The 24,111-nt window shown below is 39.3% G+C and overlaps 3 protein-coding genes across 5 annotated transcripts; all 3 read left to right on the top strand.

Annotated features, from left to right (window-relative positions):
• Positions 1–123: 123 nt before the first annotated feature.
• On the top strand, positions 124–3,420 carry LOC145475806 (sulfotransferase 1B1-like). The gene is made up of 3 exons (XM_081455295.1): positions 124–836; positions 2,684–2,778; positions 3,200–3,420. The coding sequence occupies exons 1-3, from the start codon at positions 701–703 to the stop codon at positions 3,338–3,340; spliced, it is 372 nt and encodes a 123-aa protein (XP_081311421.1). The 5' UTR covers positions 124–700; the 3' UTR covers positions 3,341–3,420.
• A 3,742-nt stretch (positions 3,421–7,162) lies between these two features.
• On the top strand, positions 7,163–11,961 carry LOC145471565 (mitochondrial antiviral-signaling protein-like). Of its 3 annotated transcripts, none has more exons than XM_081454877.1 (4): positions 7,163–7,501; positions 8,887–8,945; positions 9,600–9,658; positions 10,222–11,961. In XM_081454877.1, the coding sequence occupies exons 1-3, from the start codon at positions 7,228–7,230 to the stop codon at positions 9,627–9,629; spliced, it is 363 nt and encodes a 120-aa protein (XP_081311003.1). In that variant the 5' UTR covers positions 7,163–7,227; the 3' UTR covers positions 9,630–9,658; positions 10,222–11,961. The 3 variants fall into 3 exon arrangements, with proteins under 3 accessions (XP_081311003.1, XP_081311009.1, XP_081310997.1); XM_081454883.1 differs by having other exon boundaries at positions 9,600–9,665; positions 10,228–11,961; XM_081454871.1 differs by lacking the exons at positions 9,600–9,658; positions 10,222–11,961 and having other exon boundaries at positions 8,887–9,509.
• Positions 11,962–13,098: 1,137 nt separating this feature from the next.
• LOC145463163 (ATP-dependent RNA helicase DHX58-like) lies at positions 13,099–23,493 on the top strand. Its single transcript, XM_081446923.1, has 14 exons — positions 13,099–13,437; positions 15,062–15,136; positions 15,239–15,381; positions 15,556–15,805; positions 16,401–16,460; positions 16,668–16,724; positions 17,018–17,215; positions 17,672–18,048; positions 18,433–18,651; positions 19,500–20,442; positions 20,701–20,881; positions 21,722–21,866; positions 22,408–22,608; positions 23,192–23,493. The coding sequence occupies exons 1-14, from the start codon at positions 13,158–13,160 to the stop codon at positions 23,489–23,491; spliced, it is 3,429 nt and encodes a 1,142-aa protein (XP_081303049.1). The 5' UTR covers positions 13,099–13,157; the 3' UTR covers positions 23,492–23,493.
• Positions 23,494–24,111: the final 618 nt, after the last annotated feature.

Genomic DNA, 24,111 nt, shown 5'->3' with positions numbered 1-24,111 from the left:
ACTGATCCCGAATAAGTGTGACACTCGTGTGAACGTTGAATTGGTGAAATAAAATTGCTTAAACTTGTTGGATACTGATGGAAAGTGGTTTTCGTGGAAAATGTTTAAAGAAAAAAACGAAAACAGAAGTGAACTCAGGTTTCGATCTAGTCAAATTGGAATCACGCATGACTCGCTCCAGGATTGGCGTCTTTATGCCCGACTGACTGTCCCTTTCTGGATAGTCTAATGTGCAAGCAAATCAGGTGATTCAATGATCACACGGGCATAACAAAGATAAGAGATCGCCCATTCCACTGACTGAAAACGGATAGCTATCAGCATAACATCAGATTTGTCAGAGGTACAGACCAGTGCAGCTTAACATAACCAAAACAATGCCATCACCCACTTCCAGAGGGTCTAGAGGCACAACCCTCAAAGACGGAACAAAATTATCCACAACAATGTCGAGGGCGTAAATGGTGTATATTTAACCAAGGAGGCAAAAGAAAACAAAAACAAACAGGCGGTCAGCAGGCGATGGTTCAGCTGGGGCCAGCGCCCAAAATCACTCGCCTCTTTTTCCAATCGCTCTTCCTCGAGCTAAGCCCGTTTGCGCTGCTACCCCTATAACTGTAATAGGCTTGTACAAAGTCTACAAAGGGAGTTTATAAATACATTGACCTTTTAGGAACATTAGCAAAGTGTAAGCTGACATATGGATGACGTGGTGATGGTTCATGGGCTTTCAGTGCCGTGTGGTCTGGGCACCACTGAAGAAAAGGTGGAAGCTTTAACAAGATTGCCTGCCAGGAAGGATGACATCATCTTCATTGTGTCATACCCCAGATCAGGTTCAAAGCCTTTTAATTAGTTTTCTGTTGCATGTAGATAGTTCTTTTATGGCGCAAATGTGAACAGTTCCAATGCAAATGTGACCAAACAGTAAATTCTCCCCGTCGATAAAAAAAAAAATGAAGTTACGAGACTGAAGAGGGAGCTGGGGGCAGGAAACCCTTACGTTTTTCGTCATTGGTTTGGTCGATCAACTAATTAATAGCTACTTATTGAGGGAAAATCTCGTTTCGGGAGCCAATGTTACCAAAATCTAAATCCCTGATGTTTTAAAACTCCTGAAAAATCAAAAGCTGTTGAAAGTGTTCGATATAAAAAAAAAATTGATCAAGAGAAAACCCAAATCATTTGGCTGCAAACAAATTGATGTGAAAATTCAGTCTCCGCGGTAATTGTGTGCAGATTGGCAACTCACGTGTCGCTCAGCTCTTTTATATTGTAAACATTTTAAAATGTTTGATTTTTATCTTTTAACCATGCCTCTCGCTTTTTTTTTTTTTTTTTTTTTTCTTACATCTCCTTGAAAGTCAAAGAATTTTAGCACGCATTATACTTTGTGGGAGGGGCGGAGGGAGCGTATGCGAAGCTGCGTGGGAAACTATCAATCCCCCTTCCCGGATTGAACAAAATCTTAGTTTCAGATTCGCAAAACACTTCAATTTCAGTATGGACAACGCTGAAAGAACGTTTCCAGTGTTTGACTATATTCTTCTTAGACGTATGCAGTGGCCAATTCCAGTCTCTCCCCCCCCCCCCCTCCCCCTGCAGTGCAAAGAAAAAGGTAAATCAAGGTTCTAATTTTACTCAAGGACACTCGTCTCTGAATACTGGTAAACTAAGTCAATGAAAGTATTTGAATCTGCTCTAAGGATCTAAGTTATCATTGCAGGTTCAACATGGACTCAGGAAATAGTATGACAGATAATTCACGACGGTAAAATTTGCGAGGGTTGACTGGATAAAAGAGTGCCTTTTCTCGAAGGAATGACTTTGCCGTTCAAATCTTATCCTTATACCGTGAACGACGTGGCGTCTATAGAAAAAATGTTTAGCAGCTTTCCTGCCCCACGTGTATTTAAAACTCATTTCCGGTATGACATGGTTCCCAAGGGCCACGATGAAGCTACCAAGCCTCGCTACATTTATGTCATGCGCAATCCTAAAGATGCGTTTGTGTCCTACTATCATCATTTCCGCAACATGCCTTATAACAAGGAAATTCCCACTTGGGATGAGACCTTTGGACACCTCATGAAAGGAAATGGTTAGTAAGAGAACGTAATAAAGGCTGGAAAATACGCATTTAAAAAACGTATCATCAAGGCTGAAAAGTTGTTTTTATTTCTTTTTGAGTGTCGATGGGCTTGGCACTGCGTTTGCATTTGTTGAACTTGTTTGATAATTTCATGCCATATCACGTCATATCATGTAACGTCACGTCATGTCACGTCACATCATGTCGTGTCATGCCATGTCATGTAACGTCACAGTCGCACCAATAGACCAATTTCGATATATAAAAATTCAGCCTAAAACAATAGACCTCAGTACGAGGCTCTGGGGAATAACTACAGAGTTTGTGGAGTTTATTCCCCAGGAGTCTATTGTGTTAGGCTGAATTTAATTTTAATAAATTTAAATTGGTCTATTGTGATCATGGAAACCAATTGTAACTTACAACGTTTCTTCTACAGAAAATCATCGTGAAATGTTCCACGCATGGCAGGCTCAATCTTTGTTTTTCCAGTTTGCTGACTTTAACTATTGTGAGATTTGTGAGATTTTAAAAACCTAAGAATAACGGGAACAGAAATATGCATAACATAAATACATGGTTTATTTTTAGTCCCATTTGGTGTGTGGTTTGATCACGTGCTAAGCTGGTGGAAACACAGAGACGATCCTAACATTTTGTTTCTTACGTACGAAGGCAGGATTAACGTAAGAATGTAGATGGAGTAGTCATTCTTGTAAAAATTCATTGTCCTAAATGAATGCCGTATAGAAACTCATACTGCATACATTGTGTAATGTAAGCCACACAAGTGCTAAAAATTCCACTTTCTTTCCTGGCCGATGAAGTAGGAGACTTTTTCTGCCATTGGCACCTCTGTTCTACGTCCACTTTGCGTTAGATATAAATAAGTTATTTCATTTTTTGTGTTTATATTTTCAACAACAGTTGCCAAACTTGATAATGCGGCGTAATTAGGCGCAATTGGGCGTAACGTTAAACTTAAATAGAGACAGATGACAGCCTTTTCCCTTGTTTTGTTTGAGTTTTTTTTACCAATTATCCTTAATAAACACGGCTGGTGGACGCACTAATTTTTCCTGATCATTTGATATTCCATTTATTTAGAATCCAGCAGATGCTGTGGACAAGATAGCCAAGTTCATTGGTAAAGAAATCTCTCCACAGACACGTGATCTCATTGACCAACAAACTTCATTTGGCGCCATGAAGAGCTCTGAGCACACGAATTACAGCTGGTTTGAATGAATGAAGGGGGATGGCTTTATTAGAAAGGGACAAGTAGGGGAATGGAAAAACTTCTTCACTAAGGAACAGAACGAGTTATTTGATAAAGTGTTCAAAGAAAGAATGGAAGGAACAGGGATTGAATTTGACACTTGAAAAACTTACCATCACTTGAGTAACTAGGAGATGCAACGCCTTTAGCACTGGACTTGAATGAATGTGGGCTTTGGAGGTTTTGGATTTGTTTATCATAAATATGGCCAACAATAACAACAACAAGTTGAACAAATTAAACCTTCCAAGGAGACAAATGCATATCGTTTCGATTTGTATCTCAAAGTGTTCGCTTTTTAATGTCCTTTCTTCTTTTCAGCTTGCAAAACGGGCAGTTAAGAGAGTCAGAACCTCGGGTTCAGAACGTATATATATGGAAAATAGAGTGCAATTAAAGGGTCGACAAAGTTTTGTCGCTCAGTTCTCCCCGCACTCTGCGCTCTGCCCTGATAAGCCACCTGTTTTGCTGGCTACTATTAAATCTGAAAAAAATTCCAGAACGGTTTTGAACCCATGACCTCTGCGATACCGGTGCAGTGCTCTACCAACTGAGCTATCAAGCCAACTGGAAGCTGGTTCATGATAAACCCGTAGAGGGTGAAGTGGATAAAATTATATGAGTCTTTATAATCTATCAAATAATTTCGCTCGCGCGCGATTGGTCTAAACGCATATCCGAGTGATGTTCCCTATTTAACAAAACCGCTCGTGTTGCGAAAAATACTTGATGGATAATAAACACAATGGCCTCCATTTGACGCGAAAATATGCTGGATATTTCGTTTGTCTAACAAAGCCAACTGAAAGACCGGTTACGGATAACGTTCATAATTTTGCTCGTGCTTAGCTACCAAACATAACGAACAACTGCTGCGCGAGATGACAAATTACACGTCAGGAATATAAATTTTTTGAATATCATTAGGTTCGTTGGCCTCATTCGATCTCTATGGCAATATCGTGCCTCGAGGAATATCGTCCCTTGTCCAAAATGGCGGCCGTAAGTTAAATTTATGTAAAATGCCGGCTAGCTGAATCGTCTGGCAACGACTCGTTGCCAACGAGATTGACAGTTTGACAGCCAACTTGTGATATAGCACTAGACACGAAGCTCTCACAAGGGAAGTGTTTAAAACAAGATTTGAAGGAATGACGAAATGGCACTACAGTTAGCCTAAATAGCTCGTGTTTTGGTCTGACTCAAACACCGAACTAAGTCCATAATTAAAATTTAAATTCCTAGCTGTTGCGTTGCTATAGTCCCCGCGTACCTAATTCAACGCCGGTTCCTGGTTGCAGAGTTATTTTAATTCCAGCAGTATCATTCTGTCTTAGTGCCTCGGTATGTTTGTGTTACAAGGAATCGTTCTTTCTGTTTCATTTTAATGATGAATAAGTGGAATCAATACCATACGTGATATTTGTTTTTGTTTTGTGAACATTACGCAAGCAGGTTGTTTTAAGCCGCCAATGATAGCCAATAAATTTCCGGAAATTATACAAAAGAAACTGCATGTGCAAGCGTGAGCGAAAACAATTTTCAAGTCGTATTTCAAATATTATCCTTGTGGCTGGGTTTTTAAATAGCAGATGACTACAGATATTTGAAAATGAAACTTTTCCGACCCATATTTCTTCTTGGGAAAACACCGTCTTGCAACTCGTAAACGGCCATTTAATTTTTGCCTTGACAGACCTGGTCTGCTTTTCAGTTCATTACTATTAAGTGAAAAGCGACTGAATTTTCGGGTCTTGAGATGGAAAGGGTGGAGAGGGATCTTATTAACCGGTATTTTATGGAGCTGGTTAACAACGTCATCCCGGTAGATATGTTACCGTATTTATCTTGCCTGACGCCGGCCGACAAGGAAAGAATAAAATGTGAAGAGAGAAACTATGGTCCCATTCAAGCTGCACAAGAGTTGTTGGACAGACTTGTTCGGAGACGAGACGCTTTTCAAGACCTTATTAGAGCGCTAAGACACACCGGCTGTGGGCATTTAGTGGAACTTCTTTATTCACAGAAAGAAGGTAAGTGAAATTTCAATATCAGTCTAGCGAATGTGAAAGGAAACATTTTTCACTATATCAGTTCATGACAATATTTTGATGTTTATCTACTTTTTGTCTGGCAAATACGCAAAGCCAATATTTACTACGTTTTGGCTGTAACGTGTTTTGGGTCATTTTTCGATCTGTTTGGTCACATCAGCTAACGCCAAGAATGCGGATTTGTTAAAACTTCCGCGTGCCGAGAATGGCTGTTTTGATTGGGCGAGAAATAAATGGAACCCGTGAACGAAAATACAGATGTCAAACAGTTTCTAAAAATAGATAGTCCAATAAGATTCCTGGGCTCTAACACAGACACTCAATGGGCTCGTCTCGTTTTAATTATACTGCAAGCCTTTTTTGAGGATGTCTCTCGGATATTTACAGAACAAACCCTGTTCTGTATGAAACCAGTCATACCTCAATACACAGAGGGTAACAATACCTCCAAGACACGTTTACTATTATATGAATAACTCGTGCGGCATCTATGCCAAACCATTTTGGCCTAGTTTCTCGCAATACATTCTGAAGAGAAGTTTTTTTTTTTTTTTTTTTTTTTTTTTTTTTATAGACAAAATGAGTACCCTTGGGTTTCTTCCGTTTCGTAACACCAACATAAATTGTAAAAACTAAAAGGGCACATTATACCAGGGAGTATGACGAGAAGAAATACTTTCATACTTACAGTGATAGCCTCTTCAGTAATGTTTGGTTTAAAGTGAAGAAACTTGAAAGACAAAAATTCAAAATAGACACGCTCTGATTCAAACATACAACACAGAGGCCCAAAAATCCGCTCTGTCGATCGCGCTAACTTAATCAGTGTTCGATTAGTTCGACTTCGTCGCGACTGTAGTTCGATGTCTGAATCAACGTCGGACCAGAGTCGGAAAGCACGACAAACTCAGTCGCGCTACACGACCCTGGCACGACTTTGATTCTAAACTTAGAGCTCCAGTTGTGCAGAACTCAAGACATACGTGTGACCTTCATATTTGGATTTTGTACCGATCAGAATGCAGCGGTTCAGCAAAAGAATAGAGCTGAGATATAATTACAACTAAGTTGCGTTCGATAGAAGCGTCGAATAACATTCAACTGAATTATAACTGAGTTCGACGCGAACGGTTCAATCAACTATCGCTCTACAGTCGTGCTTTATGACTCAAATTTTTAAAATACGCACAATTTAGTTCGACACGACATTTGGACCGGGCAGCAAATATGAATACATTCATATTTGTTGCCCTATTAGCGAATTCCTAACTTAACTTCATGAACAACCCGGTTTGTATAAACGGGAACTTTCTTTCTGCTAAATGTACTTTAATAAGTATCGTGTAAGGTTCAATATAACAACAGGAAATTGATATAATCCTCGCGTGTTATTAAGGGGTTTCCCGGATATCGTGCGGGGTTTTCCTTTTCGATTGGATGTCACTGTAAACAAAAGAAATGTCACACAGGTCTGACATACGTGTAGGAGCGTGTATCTGATTCGACAGGGAAAATAACCGTTTCTCGTGGATATTTTGAGCGCGGGAAAACGTTTTATTACGTATTTCTAACATTATTTCGGTTGGTTCTTTTTAAATAGCAGGTGACAATAAGCATTTCAAAACGAAATTTTTTACGATGACTAACCTTCACATTTCTTCCTGGGTAAAACACCGTCACACAAAAACCAATTCGACATAAATAGTCGAAAGACATATTCAATTTTTGGTCTTAGGCGGCCTGGTAAGCTTTTCGCTTTGTTGTTGTCGATTGAAAAGCGAATTTTTCCTCAGAGTCTCGAGATGGAAATGGAACAAAGAGAACTTATTAGACGATATATATCTTCTCTTGTTGACGATGTCATCCCAGTAGATATGTTACCGTATTTGTCTTGCTTAACGTCGAACGACAAAGAAGAGATTAGATGTGAAGAGACGAACCATGGTCCTATGCGAGCGACCCAAAAACTGGTGGAGAGACTTATTCGGAGACCAAACGCTTTTCAAGAATTCATTAGAGCGCTCAGAGAAACCGGCTGTGAACATTTGGCGGAACTTCTTTATCCACAGGAAGAAGGTAAGTGAAAATCAGTCCAGCAAATGTCACAGGGAATTTTCTCCATTCTAAAAGAAATTGGTAAACTATGAGAACATGTTTACCAAATAGAAGTTTTCAGTTTCCTATTAACAAGACAAGAGCGTACTTGCCGAAAAAATACAATGTAAACGAAAGACACGCTAAAAACTGTACTCGGTTAGTTTGGTAACAAAGACAGGTTCATTGCGTCGCATTTCCGTGCAGACATTTACTACCCAGCCTATTGCTTTCCTCAGAATTATATATTTTAATCTCATGAAGTCTATCTTGACGTTTTGTCTTGCAAATACAAAAAACCCCAAATCGTGTTCGCTTGAGTTGCAGAAATATCTTTTTGCACTCTGTTGTCAATTATGGCTTCGATATGGCTGGCTTATACAGTATAACTTTCGGTCAGTTTATATATACAAAGGCAAAACATACATACATACAGTATAAAAACCAGAGAAAGCTTAACATTTGAACTTGCGTAGCCCTCGCTTGTCACTTACTAAACTATGTATTTTTAATAACTGTTTGACATCTTCTTGTTGGTTTCCAAATTTCTTGGCCAATCAAAACATCTATCTCTCGTCTTGAGATTATTTTAGTTCATTCGCGGCCTTTAAAAAATAATATATTCACAAACTTTATCGCCAGCTCAGTGACGCAAGGAAATTGCTACAGAAATGCTGTAAAATTCAGAGTTGCAGCCGGAGGGTCGTTAATTTTCGTTCACCTGCTTTTCCTCCAGGACCGCGCGTGTACACGAGTGAGAGTTCCCAAGCGGCCATGTGAACGTTCTGTTTAGTATCATGCTATTGATGAAACAAACAAAGACATCTTTGTCAATGGTTTGTTTTTTGTTTTTTTTTTTATTAAATCATTTTAAAACAACCGGAAACAGCGGTCACCTGAACTGAGGTCGGGAATGTACTCGAAAATGTTTAAATTAACATGACAACCATTTTAACGAGATTTTTGCTTCTTAAGAAAAAGTTGTGATGTCTGACTGGCATGTCGACTCATCCTCGCATGTAAAAGATTAAAATAGAATCTTCACTTTGTACGACAAAAAGATCGAATTTCAATCAACTTTTAGGAACAAGGAAAATACCGGTATTTCATCAATGTCTATAGAAAATAATACTCTTACAGTTAATTGTTAACAGACCGAAATATATCAGAAATCGACCCTTTTGCAAAAATAAATTTACAATCGGGTTTCTCAACTGTACATTGTATTTAACACCGTTTTTTCGCCCCGCCCGTTATCCCCGACTGATAACTGAGTGTGAGAATGATACTGGTTAGGTGCAAGACAGGAAAGTACACAGTTTACTTTTTTATATGTCATGCTAACGGTTTATTTCTTCAACCCACAGAAGCTGCCGAGGAAGACATACGAAACGAAGAAAACGTAGAAGCAAGGTTTCTAGAACAAGTAAGATATATAAGTAGTAGGTTTAGCTCTGTTCGAACTGCTTTTCTTGAAGACCACTACATTGTTTTCGTCGCGAACGTGTTTCTTTTTCGAAAATTTCCAGCTGTTTCTAGCCGCGAATCAAAACCTAAGTTATTTTCCAAATCGGTACTTTCGTTTCTCTTACGTGATCCATGTTGCTTCTTTCTTTAATCAATTCCTTTGTGTTTCACTGCCATTGTGTTGGGACAACTCCCTTTTCCTCTCCACGTTACTACTCTCGTAACTACTTTTGTTTTTTTTTTTTTGTTTTTTTATCAATGTGTTCCTCTTCACATACCATAACGTCGCTCGCTGCTAAAACCAGTTCTGAAGAATGGTTTCTACATAATCTCTTGAGATTGTCAGAGACGTTTGATTTTGTCCCTAGGGCTTGTACGCGCCCAAAAGTTTCTCTTTGCTATCACTTCTAATTCCAGAGTGAAAATAAAGACCAGTTCGCTAGAGAATATTCGATCTAACTTGAATTTTGTATTTCTGTTGGCGTCAATCATCATACACAAACAATAAAGCCTCCGGGTGAAGTTATGTACGCAAAATTCGAATAAGCAGAACAATTGAAAATGAAAGCGAAAGTTCACGACCAACTAGTATTGTGTTCTATACTTGCCACAGGTTGCACTGGAAGATGTAAATCACTTATGAATGCTAACAGAAAAGGAAAAACTAAAAAAGTAAGTTGTTAAACATAGCGAAACATTTAAAAGATCCTAAAGTCATCTGATATTTTCCTGGTTCTAATTAATTGGATAATAGCTGTTATTACAGTTACGGTGAAATATTCTTTTGTTTAAAAAGCCATATAAACGAGGCGGGTCAGAGCGGTATTGACCCTTTCGCCTAATAACTGTACCAACAGCTAACATAACTGTAACAACAGCTTTTGGGGTCCTTATTGTCAGGACCGACAAACTCTACAGCTTACGTACAAAAAGATAAATACTACTTTCTGAGAGTTATGTGTACATGTAATTATTAATCCTTCGAAACAGAAACACAATAAAGTGACGTTATTTGACAGGTTGGAGGTTTGTGGTCGTCTTTAAAAAGTTTCGTACATCACCTCAGTCTTTTCGGTTTCGATGGTACCCATGCATTGCCTAATGGGGTTGAGGATTATGGAGTGCTCGCTGCACTCTTGAACATATTACAGTTATTACACTTATACAATGTAAAATGATAAGTAATCATAAACAATGGTTTTGATGTTGGCATTTGTTTTTCATATCACTTTCAGAAACAGGAGAGCACTCACCTGTCTTGCAAGCACATTGTATTTTATAATCATTTAGCCCTGCGTGGATCGCAGTGTTGATGCTGGAAATGCTGCTATGCTCCATAATGTGTGCTTCCTTGTGGATTTATCAGCTGAAATAATTCATTCCAGACTCGATTTAAGTTTTACAATTGGAACAGCTGTGGTGTAATAGCATGCAAGTTTTATGTTTTGCTCACGAGGATGGCAGTCTTATTAAATTATCTTGAGGCTATCGATTATTTTTGTAAGACTATTGCAAAATTGTTATGTCACGCTGTTCTTCTAATGTCGTTCCGTAACCAACCTGCTAGACTCTTGGTACCAGTCAAAGTCAAGTATTCTTTTGTGTAAGAAACACTTGCAAACGAGGCTTTCTAAGTCACCAGATTGTTTGAATGAACCGCACGTCTGCTTTGCATCGGATGTTTTTCACGCACTAAGTATTTGATGAAAATTGTTCAGTGTTTGGATTTACTAGGTAGTCATTTTGTAATTTCCGATAAATTGTTTTCTTAGGCGTAGATCGTTTTGATATTAAACGTAGTCTGTATATCATAGTTAAATTTTGGTGTCCAGAGCTTTGTTTTTTGAAATGAATTGAATCAACTTGTACAGTGGTCATCAATAAAATAACTCTTTGATATCAACTGCTGATCAGACTGCCTCATACCAACTATCCAACTGTTACGAAATACTACAGTCATCCATCCCTTCAAGAATTCTCTTTTAATACCTTCATCCTATTCAGTTAGGCCCATGTCCTGCATGACGGACTGACGTCGCTTTGTCACAATATTAGCACCAAAAAATTCATTAAGCTTTCTGTTTCTACGTGTGGAAGTAAATATAGAGAAATAAACAGATTTGTTCCAGCTTTGTTTATTCGGTATTAAATTTCAAGAGTGAAAGGATATCGGTATACGGGACTGATGAAAAGAATTCGTATCAGAATGGAGAAATGTATGTCCTTGTGGTAATTGAGATTAAGGCAAACTTCTCTTTTTCAGCGGAAAAACGTTCTGTTCACACTGCTAGACACTAGCTAACTTAAATATCAATGTATGTTGACAGCATATCTGTTGATGTAGCTGCTCGTGCCTCTTGTCTGACTTTCATCCAAAGAACAAAAGCGACGCCCTTATGCCTAAACGTGAAACGTGACTAGAGGAAGTTGAGTTCTGTACAGCACCGCAAATGATTCCCGATCGCAAATGATCTCCAGACCGGAAATCCATCTTATCCATCTTATCCATCGTTACTTCGAGTGAATCGCACGCACACAACAACTTTTTGCCGACGTTCGCCATTACATGCACACTAGAAAAGGTCACGTGACTTGGACGCGCGGACCAAAGGCGAGAAAAATACATGAACTATCCAGGGAACCCAGCGACAGCTACATTAGTTCGTAACGACATCCGGTTTCTCAGTTTTCCGCGTATGTTTCCCTATTCCCGAAGGTAAGTGTTAGATCACTCAACATACCATGCAAGTTGACCAATCGGCGTTCCTGTCCAGATTCAGTACACGTTTACATCATCAGTATGGAATTTCTGGCTGTAAATTGCACATGCGAAAGCCAAACCGGCTTGGAGTGTTGAGATGCGGACTTTTTAATAGCTCACAGAATATCATGGTCATGAATATGTCACAATCGCACTTACTGGTGGTATTGAAACAAATGTACAAAAGTTGTTTATGGAAACATTAAGCTATTATTGTTGCAGATCGAGCCAACTGAGAAATGGTATCGCTGCTTACGACCTTTTTTTCTCCCTGATTTTTCAGAATTGTCAAGAGAAAATAAGATGGAATTATTTATCATCAGAATTATATTGAAATTATAGTTTACGTTGTCAGTATCGTTTCTTTACATTTATCGTTTCGATGATGAAAATAAAATGAATAAATAAAAACAAGGAAGCAAACTCCATGCCATTCCTAACTTTCCGGCGGGATCATTTGCGGTCTACATCGGGGATCATTTGCGGTTTGGTATCCTTTGCGGTCCAATTTAGGGATCATTTCCGGTCTGGGGATCATTTGCAGTCGCGGATCATTTGCGGTGCTGTACATTTGTATCCCATCAAAACAGGAATTGAAACTCCGAGTTTCGACGTCGTTTCCTTTACGACCTTTACCCAGCCCAGAAAATATTCCACACGGCTTTCAAAGTTTGTCTCTGTACCCGGGAAATTTTTGTCCAAGGTGCTGAGTGTGTCAATATTTTGCATATTGGCAAGGGAAAAACCCCTTGTAAATTTCCAAAGTTGACCTGCATTAGCATATTCTGAAGAAAACAACGTATTTCAAGCATTTTTAATACGCTTGGAACTTTTTGTCGCATTTAGCACTGAACCGAGAAGCTTTTATATATAATAATTTAAAAGCCAAAGGGACAAAGTAATGTTCTTCGAATTTCGATTCAAAGATAGACTTCTGAAAAGAACGCCCGAAATCGAAAGCGCAGTAGGGTTTATTTTTTTGCTGCAATTTAATATTAATGACTTACACGTCAAGAAAGCGCCAATACCGGAAGTGCTTACGAATTGAGAATCGACGACTTTATACGCTACCCTGATTTTGTCCAAAAAAATACCGAGATCAGAATCATTCTCTGCTTTTGCTTCTAGATAATACAGCTAGCTTTTAAATAACAGGCCGATTGGCTGACCCACATTTTCTCGAAACTCGGCCTTTTGGTTTCTCTCAAGTGAATGAAAGTAAAATTTGTGGCATCGTTTTCCGGGAATACGACGCGAAGTTTCCGGGAGTTTCCCGGGAATTTCCCGGTCTTTACAGGTTCTAAGTCATTGCTTATTTACATCGCTGGTGTATATAACCAGCCCCGACTTGCTAAAGTGTCATTTTCTCCGGAACAGCTTCGAGTCGACATTTCAAGTTAAGCAGTTACCATGAGGAGTTACGAGAAAAAAATCCTGGATACACGACTGCAAGACTTCCATGAGGAACTCATCCCAGTAGACGTGCTTCCTTACTTGTCTTGCCTACAAAAGGTAGACAAGGAGGCCATTGAAGCAGCGCAGAGAAACGAGGGTCCAACGAGGGCAAACTATGTTCTCGTTGATCGGATCAAAAGAAGACATAAAGGCTTTCAGGACTTTGTTCAAGCCTTGAGAAGGTGCGGATTCGAACATACTGCCCTGCTATTAGACCCATACTACAACTATCCAGGTGAGCATTTCTAAGTATATTTTACAACTAATGGTTTACTGTTTTTCACGCTATAAAAATCGAAAGTGAAATTAAATATCTCTGACAAAAAATACATTCAGAAGTACCTACAACACAAATTTGATCGATTTTGGAGCTATTTTATATTTTTACACGCTGTCAACACTACCGACAGCGAATTTTATTTCCAATGTAAGTTGCCGCGTTCAATATAATTGATATAAACAAAATGACATAGATCAGTTTCGGTTTCGGTTCGAAGGTCATATTAATGGTCGAATTTATTCAAAAACTAATTTGTGTATCCACTCAAATCTTCCATGAGGTCGCTGGCTTTTAAATGTTCGGTATCTTCGTTACCGTGTGCGCCGATATGTGCGGGTCCGCAGCGCTTATTTTAATACTTACAAAAGAATTTTTAATTGGCAGCCATTTATGAATAGGGTTTATATATCTACTCCAATACCAATACCCTTCCAAAAACCAAACAAAAAGCAACGGTGGAATATTTCTGGTAAAATGATCAAACATGTTTTTGTGTCGTTTTTGTTTATGTTTTCACTTTCCTCTGATAGAAATCCATGCCATTCATTATTTTTTGATCGGGATCATTTGCGGTCCGGGATCATTTACGGTCCAATTTGGGGATCATTTCCAGTCCGGGATCATTTGCGGTCCAATTTGAGGATCATTTGCTGTCCAATTTGAGGATCATTTGCGGGCCCGTACAGATAACATATTCTTGTATTAAATATTCTTGTAAACATTACTCTTGATTAAACGAAGGGGTCTGAAATTGATTATTATGCATACATAAGAATGCATCTCGATCTATCATTAATGATTTTCAAAACGTTTATGGCGGTTCGAAAATCTGCATTGCCACTCGTTCACGCGAAAAATATATGTACAGAATTTTCAAACTATTCATTGTTGAAAACATAAAAGCCTGGTTTACACTGCGATGTAAGCATAAGCATAAGCAGTGTAAACTGGGAGTGACATAAGCATAAGCATAAGAAAAAGGAATCGCTTCAATTTTCTTACGTTTATGCTTATGCTTATGTCGTTAAAATAGGTGTGTTAACCGGGTGTAACGTAAGCATAAGCAAAATCATCGGCCAAGGAAGCAGCTGTGTTTGATGCCAGCGGATTTTCAAGTTACCAGTGTCCAATGCTACTCCGCGGTCCAAAGTGACAACAAGTTGGCAAGCCACAACTACCTGAAATAAAATTCTCGGTCCGCTAGTTGCAGTTCCTGCACCAGATTATGGAAGTCTCCTTGTTCTTTTCTCTTTCGGAAAATATCTCTCACCCAACAGGACCTCTTTCTGTTTACACGTTCTTGTTCTCGTCGCCGTCGTCTTCTTCGTCTGCGGAGCAGCAATAGCAGCAGGAGAATTTTGTCTCCGTCCCCCATTTTGAAAACATGGCTCGTCCCATACTACCGCGACTTCATTTTGGAGCTCATTGCGCTTGCGTATGTCACTTTCCTTGTGCTTATGCAACAAGTATGAACATTCGTTATGCTTATGTTTATGCTTGTGCTTATGCTTACGTTACAGTGTAAACCAAGAAGTGCATGTTTCTAATGTTGTGTATGTTTTATTTCATTTACACGCAGTCGAGGCCGCGGATGATGAATCCGCTGACACGGATGGGTCGGGGGTCGGTTTCAAAAAGATTGGAACAGCTATTGGTGAGTTTTGTGCAAAGAACTGCAAATTGTTGTTAATATTTAACTTTCATAATCAGTTTTTCGATTTTAGTTCTAAATTTCTACCTGCACTTTTGCTATCAGATGTTACGATTAAAGGAAACCTGTTACCACAGAACAGCGAAGAGCCAGCAGAAACCTGCAGCGAATTGGAGACATATTTGGCGGAAAAATTCAAAAAGCCTTCCTCTGCTGAAAGCAAGAAAATGCGCAGAGAGCTGCAAGAGGTATATATCGTTTTGTTGCTGTTTGTTTATTTATTTGTTTGCCTATTTGTTTGTAAATAAAATCTGTTTGCGATTATTGAGTATGGTGATAGTTGTTGGCATTTGTGGTGGTCTTGGTGGTTGAAAATTAAAGTTTTACTGAAGTCATAACCATGTTGTCCATTTTCCTCCTAGCTTCTTCCTCAGGGTGCTGTGTTTGTAAACACCGCGAAAGGATCTATCATTGCCACTTTTCGATTGTCAAGTGAAAAAGCAGCTAAGGAACTGTGGGAAATGTACACCGAAGGAAAATTTGAAAGCACACTTCAGAAGGTCTTAGTGGAAAACACGTTGAAAGAAGATCATAAGGTCCCTGAGAAACCAATGGGGTTAAAACTCAGCCTTGGAGAAGATCGGTTTCACCAAATCCAAAAGAAACTTGCCGGTAAATGTTGATGGATCAATAATACCATTGTTTTTTGCAGTTGACGCTACAACAATGGCGTCAAACAAATGTTTTATGATTGGTTAATACGTTATAATTATTTCTCTGAATCATAAGTTACCATGGTGAGGATGCAGCTTATTTTTTCTATGATTGATGAGTTTCTATAAATTAATGAACAAGTTTTTGAATAAGTTGTAATAATGAAAAAGGGGGTTACCGGACTCGTTTTTGAGGTTTTTTCAAATGGTTTATGCTCTTGCTACGGTAACGTTCGCGTTACGAAAATGACCACAACGTGTTTGGCCACTTGTGGCAAAGACTGCCAGCATTAATTCATCAAAGGTGAAGTAATGAATAATGCTGGTTTTTGTGAGCTACCTTTCGCCTCTAATTTTCTTAATCCTTTTTGATCAAGCAAGTTTTATGTGAACTTCTCAATGTGTGCTCATTTCAATAAACGTTACGTCCATACAAACGTGCGTGTGGATAGAGCCTAAATCAGCGTTACTGCTGTAGTGACTATCAGTTTTTTTCTGGCTTTGGTAATAAAAAATCAATCTGCTATAATTGTTCTTGTCTTTGTCGCATATAGAGATTGAGTCTGAGCAGGAAGTCGCGGGAAATTTACAGAACATTTTAACGAGCAAGCAAGGTAATACTTTACGGTTGACATTCTGCTTTATTACACGACTTTTCATTGCATGATAATGAACAATATAAAATGTAATTCTACTATATTCCAGGTGTATAAAAACAGGAGAAAATTGAGATCTTCAATTACCAAATCCTCGATCTTTAAACAGTAATACAGCAAACCAAGTGTCACTCTGTTCACATCTTTATCTGCTTTTTTTTTTAGAAGACAGTGCTGAAGACGATGGGTCTGTGCCTGACATAGAAATTGATATCCCTCCAGGTAAGTGCCCGTGTTTTTATTCAAGAGACAAGGAAACACTGATTGTTCAATAGAAAATCTGCAACAGCAACAAAATAAATCCAGCAAGAACTAATCACAGTTTAATCACTGAGAAATTACCTGAAAAACCACAGGGAGAAATATTTGGATTTAAACACGGTATGAGGAGCATTTTTGCTACACTACTTCAATACGACATAAAAATTATGTATATCTGAGGTAAATTCTTTAATGAAAAAGTTTCAGAAGTATCTTAAATTTATTTTCTCTGTCTCTTTCCCTTTCTCTTGCAGTGTTCCTGGGAAGCAATGCCAACTCGTTTGGTAGGTGTGAGTTGGAGCTCAGAGAGTATCAGAAGGAGTTGGCTGCGCCAGCGATCGCAGGAAAGAACACCATCATCTGCGCGCCCACCAACAGTGGCAAAACTTACGTGGCGATAGAAATTGCTAAACAGCATCTTGATTCCTTCTCAACAGAGGCTGGAATTGCCGGCAAGTAGCTGTCTTATAATAGAATTCTACTCCAGTGTTTGCAAATCGCTTTACCACAACATATTGTCTACTTCTTCAGTGCTTCTTTTACAATCTGATTAAAGAATAAGAAAGGGAAGAAAAGGGGAAAGACCATTGCAAACCATTAATAGTAAGGCTCTACACCGATATAGCTCAGGTGAACAGTAAAAACTAAAAAAACTAAAATAGCTGGTTAACTGTTGTAGTGCACCACCATAACTGAGCGTGTTATGTTCCCTTTTCTTTTTTATTTGTTTTTAAAGTATTCCAGCTATTCTCACGATTGCGGTACAACGGTGAAACATTCTGAGCCTTTCTTCTCTATTTATTCAACCAATCTCTAAGAAATTTGTGGGATGCAGTTCCACCCCTTGCTTTCTCGCATTCCAGTTATAGAAACTCATAATGCTGCGTCCATCTCAATTATCAAAACAGCACCAGGCAACACCACTAGGAAAGAACCAAGAGTGGTCTTCATCGTGAGCACGTTGAACCTCGTTCTGCAGCAAAAGGAGCGATTTGAGGCCTTCCTCGGAGACAAGTACACTGTGGGTGAAATTTCTGGAGCCAACGCAACAGAAATCCCACTCAAGTATCTCCTTCAAAACCAAAACATCGTTGTTATGACTGCTCAGATACTTGTCAACGCTCTGAACAATAGGAATAAAGAAGAGAGAGTGGAGCTGAGTGACATCACTCTCCTGCTATTTGACGAGTGCCACCACGCAGACAAGGAACATTCCTATAACAGGATCATGGAAAAGTATCTTGCTTTGAAATCCCAGGCTGGAACCCAACACAGCTTACCACAGGTATAATTCATTGTTTCTGTTCAGGTAGACTTTTTAGTACAAGACATGGTATCAATGAAAGTGGCAAATAAAATACAAAAAAAGCGTGCAAGGATTAAACTGTGTCATTCTTAGAGCACCGGCCGTCTGAACGCCCCAGCTGGATTTTGAAAGAGTGGAAAGATCATTTACTTAAGGCAAAACTTTAAAGAGTCTTGTGGTGGGATATGTTTTTGTCGTAAACCTAACTGAACAACAAGTAAGCCCAGAAGGCCTATCATTTAAGTGAATTTTAGGCAGCATTTGGAATGCAGAACATTGTCCATTTCTACAGTCTGGTATGAACTTCAGTTAGGGCCTTTGTTTGCTACGGTAACCTTTTTCCTTTACGTTCCTTTTGTTTAGGTTGTAGGCTTTACCGCCTCTCTCGGTACAGGAAAGGCCCAGAGTGTGGAGAAAGCAGAAAAGCACATACTTCTTGTTTCTGCTAACTTAGATGCTGAAGTTATTTCAACTGTGAAGAAAAATCAATCCGAGCTGAAGATGTACGCAAACGTTCCCGAAAGGGAAATAGCCTATGTCCAAAAGTCGAACGAGGACCCGTTTGTGAAGATTGTTTCACAGGTAAATAATCTCAATTTTCTTTTGAACGGCAGCGACATCTGTACTTCCAAAGTACAGCCAACTGCTTATAAAGAGTCGCGGAAATCAAAGCCAATGAAAAACTGTTTCGTATCCCTCATGTCTCATGTAACTAAACAGAGTTGATTACCATTTAAACTGAATTCAATTTTGGCTAATGATTTAATAATAACAATATTATTATTATTATTATTATTATTATTATTATTATTATTATTATTATAACCAAAACTATAACAAAATTTTCGAACGTGATTGGCTATCAGCAGCCCGATTTGAGCATTAATTGGACAGTGTATACGCGTCATGCTTGTAATTGGACAGTACGCGTCATTTTGAGGGCGCTGTTGCGGTGCACTTTTTTTGAGTAAACTGCTGTGCTTTTCAGCATTCATAACGACGTTTAATCGTTCAGCGATCAATCGATGGTTTGTTCGTTTCTCGAATTTTGTCATAGTTTTGATTAATTGGTAACAGGACATCGTGTGGTCCAATTCAGTCTGTAATCATACTCGTGATTAATAAATCGGACTCCCGCTTCGCGATCGTCCGATTTTGTTTATCACTCGTATGATTACAGACCGAATTGGACCCCACTCAGTCCTATTACCATTATTTATTATTACTACTACTATTATTATTATAAAGATGGCGAGTAACTGACGAGGCTAGAAGAGTGAAATATATTTCGAACTACGGCGTTTTACAGCTTTTATACAGTTTGCATATATTTGCTTTTTATTTCTGAATGTGAATAGAAGACGTGATAGGATAACTGTTCAATAAGCTACCTCTTCGTAAGTGACAATGACTTGTTTTGTCCTTTTAAGGTTATGAATAAAATAGAAGCCTTAATTAAGAGGTTTAAAGGAAAGTCCTTCAAAGCTGGACCCCAAGACAAAGCTGGTCAGCAGTATCGCCAGTGGGTAGAAGAACTCTACAAAGACTCTGTCGCTGATGGAGAGCGGTTTCTTGTGACGTATGCAGAGCATCTCCGTGAGTATCACATTGCACTGACTATCAACGCCAGCACTACAATGAAAAATGCCAAGAAATGCTTGAAAAGATATTTTGATTCCTTGGATGAAGACAAGTTCCTATCCATTGATGAACAGTTAAAGAGTCTCTTCCAGTGTGCGATGAAAATACTGGATAAATTTGTAGAGGAGAATGGCGAGCCCGAGAATCCCTTGTTAAAGCATCTCAAAGAGCTGATCTTAAAAAACTACACAGACCTGGGCCCTCAGCAAGTAAAAGACCGCAATGGCAAACTCAGCGAGGAAAAAGATGGCGGAGCGAAAGAAGCTGGGCAAGATGAAAATGGAATAGAGGAGAAGGTTCTCGAAAACGAGAAAGACTCGAGGTCTGGCAAAGAAGCAGAAAGAGGTGGAAGCAAAGATAGCGATGATCAAAACGGAGATGAGTCAGTAGATGGCACCAGCAAAGGCCAGGCAGACGATATTGCATGCAACGGTGATGCCAGTGTAATGGGTAATGGTACAGACGAAGCGGAGAAAGGTGTAACTGAAGAAGACCACAAGAAAAAGACAGACCAAGATGAAGACAAAGCCAGCAATTCAGGAGACACGATACCAGAAGAAAAATCTTCTGATGTTAGGAATGGTGGCCCAAAAGAATGGAAAGGTCCAAAAGGCATCTTGTTCACAAGGACTCGGGAATCCACAGAAGCCTTGCTAGACTGGATAAAAGAAACTAAGGAGCTGAACGCTGTTCTCAGGCCCGAGCCGCTTGTTGGGAGTGGAGATGGCAATAGTAAGTAAGCTTTATACCAATGAGCAAGAAGAATTATTTCTCCATTTTCGGATCTTGAAAGACAAAATTAAATGCAGGAACTCGAACTTTGCTTAGGACCTAGTACTATGCTTTTTAAACTATTCGTTTGCAACTTTTTAACCCAAAGGTGGCACAATTTGTACAAGGAAGAACACCTTATTAGGGTAATAAATGGAACAAGCAACGAGAGAGACTGATAGAAGACGTCTAATGACAGTTTGCTTGATTTGATTTCAGTTGGCATGACCCAGAATGAGCAGGACCGAGTCATCCAGAGATTCCACACTGGAGAGAAGAACCTCCTACTTGCAACCAGTGTTGCAGAAGAAGGTTTAGATATCAAGGACTGTAATTATGTCATCCGTTACAATATGATGGGCAACGAGATTTCAACTGTACAGTCACGTGGCCGTGTCAGGTATGGAGCAGTTTAAAACCAAGTGAAAGGCTGACCAGACGAGTTTAACTGACTAAAATATGGATTGCCTCCACCAGATCCAAAATGTTCCTGTCCTTTTAGTGAAAGACATAATTATGGTCTTGAAGTAACAAAACAAAAGTAAAATCCCACGTTAAAGCCCCCCAGTTATAAGCCCTCCCGGATATAAGCCCTTATATTTGCTTAGAAAGATATTATTCCGGATATATTCCCCCCTCCCCCCCGCCCGGATATAAGCTCAGCTAATGTATAAGTGCGTTCCTTTTGCGTTTCTTTACAAACAGCAAAACTTTTAATCGAAAGTTATAATAGCTCTAAATGTAGTGGTATGTTAGCTTTAATTCGTTTCTCGGATACGTTTTATCTCGTCGTTCCGAAACAATTTTTTATTCCGCCTATATGTCCCCCCCCCCCTCCGAATATAAGCCAACCCTGTTTATAAGCCCACCTAAAACCGCTAATGAAGTTTTATAATCCCAGGGCCTTAACGTAGGATTTTACGGTATGCGACTCTTATCATGAATTTGTTCAATAGCAAAGTTTGCTTAATAATCCAGTTATAGATTGAAAGGATTGCTCTCGGTGACTAACGCTGTCGCATCCTGAGAGGAAATCAACTTTTAAGTTATTTTTAGATTCGGGTCAACTGAGTCTGGGCAAAGGAAAGGGAGTCAGCAAGGAAAGTCTTACTTTCCTATTTTAATTACATGTATTTTAATTTCGATTAGTTCAATTTCGACTTCGACTTTGTCGCTTTTACTACAAGGAACGTACTTTATACGGCGTCTGACCTTTTCGAATACTTGTTTAATACACCAGGGCAGACGAGGGAAAGTACAGCGTGTTAGTGGGCCAAGACTCGGGAGCGTTGAAGAGGGAAAAAACAAGCCAATTTCGGGAAAGCCTCATGATTGAAGCTCTTAGTCAAGTGCAAAGCATGGATCCAAAAACATTTATGCAACGGGTATGTTCGCCACAGTTTATAACTGCACTATGTTCATCTTTTTGTTTTTCAAACACGTACCATGCATGCGTTTGTAATTCAAAGGGTCAGCGGCGCTCTCATCAAATCATCCGATGTACAAATGCAGCTGTTTACGATTTTCAACGCCTTGAAAAAGTTTCTGTCTAAATTAAGGTCTTGGAAGTCATTTCCAAATTCCCGACGCCTTCAATTAAGAGGTGTCTTTAGAACTAACAAAGACTTCATCACCAATAATCCGCTATGTTTCCTTGCCTGGTCGTTAAATGTGGTGTAGCTTAGAAAGCCAGTTTGCAATGTAATATTCAACAGGCAGCGGGATTTATATGAAAATTGCACCTAATGTTGTTATTCCATTATTTCCTTTGTAGTACATATACTGACCAGCAGCATTTTCGATGTCGTTCCCTTGCCACATTTTCAATTAGCATGAGAATGTCCTCATTGAACGTCCCTTCCCCCCGTCAACCCACTTACCCCCAAGAAATACGTCTGAGACTGGAATTTATTCTCCTTTATGCAGGTAAAGGACATACAACGTAAGAACCTTCAGGATCGATTCCTCAAGAAGCACGTGATTGCTACCCTAAAGTCAGAGCATCTACCAGGGGACGTCACCTTCCGTTGCCGGAAGTGTAACGTCGAGGCATGTCAAGCCCATGACATCCGAACGGTCAAAGAAAGTCACCACGTGGTCATAAACAGAGACTTTGCGAAATCCAAGGTAAAGCCATCTCCCAACTTTGCAATTCTTTCAAAATCAAAACTATACCGTCAGTAACAATTACGAATCAAACGAACGAGTTATGAACGCCAGTTTCCTGAGAGTTCTGCTAAAATGATTGATACCAGCGAAAAGAGAATGCAACCGTTGATGGGGTAGAATTGTTGTGTTTTTCTATCCTGACGAAGAGCACTCGAGTAAAATCTTATAAATTTAGCACCGGGTTTACGCCCAAAATATGTACATATCAAAACCTGCTGCTTACAAACACAAGAAACCATTGGCGCCTCCCCCAGTATGGCTCGATACTTATGTAAAACACCTCGTACCAGGCTTGCAATGTGTTCCAACTATGTTTGAACCCCGAAAACACTTTGTCAGTACTTCATACACAATTGTCTCAGTTGTTTGTCTGAACGTTTCCAGACATAAGGCCAAACCATTCACAGGATGAATCAGTTTACGAGGCATGCAATAATATAACATGTAAATTATGAAATTGAAGCTGTGTGATGTTGCAATAATGATTGAATCACGTTGTGGGTGTGTCCATTATTTCAAGCTTCCTTTTTTTTTCCCTTAGGTTGACAAAAAGAAGCATCCCAATCCTAAGATAATCGATGACATCGAAATGAACAAGAAGATCTATTGCAAAAAGTGCCATGCAGACTGGGGGGTGACGGCCCTCATCTCTGGGGTGGAGTGGATGTGCATCAAGATATGCAGCTTTGTTCTAGAATTTCCAGATCCGAATCCTCGTCGAAAGATGTTCAAGAAGTGGAAAGAGCTTCCCTTTGGCATACCAGAGGCGAATGTTGATGAGATTTGCCAACACGCCAAAGATGCAGTAGAAGATGATTTCGATTTTGAGTTATCTCTTTAAACATCTTGACATATCTTTGATTTCTTGCAATAATTTTTGATGATTGCTGAGAGAGATTGTAATTAGTTGCTGAATGATTTTAAACTGCTTCGCGGAGCTTTGTTCGGCGATGTTAGGTGTAATAAGTGCGGTAGACAGCCGCTCAGGTAAGACCGACTTTACAAATCTAAAGTTTGGTAGCACATCGACTTTAGTTGGTAATGAATGTGATAAAGCTATGAAAAATACCTTTAGAAGTAATATAATGATCACCGAGATTCGCGTAATATGAAGAGTCCACTATTGCCCACGACCATTTAACCTCTGTCATAAATTTCGCCTTGTCAAACAGAAATAGATGACCCCATCTTTGATATAATGCGCCAAAAGTGAGAAGAAGAAAAAAAAATGCCGTTTTCTTTGTACTAGCCTGGTTCCTGTATCAACCCATTGACAATTCGGTGACTGTGGGCTTTTACATCCTCTTAAATTATTTTGCAGAATTTGCTGGTAGGCATTAACCCCGGAAGGTTGTGGACCATCTTACCATTTGTAGTCACAATCTGGTTTAAGATAAATCGAAGATTAAATGGTAATTAAGGCTGCGGTCTTGTTGTGTTTTTTACCCAGACTAAAACGGC

Source organism: Orbicella franksi, chromosome 1 (genome assembly GCF_964199315.1).
Source record: "Orbicella franksi chromosome 1, jaOrbFran1.1, whole genome shotgun sequence".
In the NCBI taxonomy this organism is placed as follows: domain Eukaryota; kingdom Metazoa; phylum Cnidaria; class Anthozoa; order Scleractinia; family Merulinidae; genus Orbicella; species Orbicella franksi.
The sequence above is the reverse complement of the archived record's forward strand: the minus strand, read 5'-3'. Positions and strand labels throughout refer to the sequence as shown.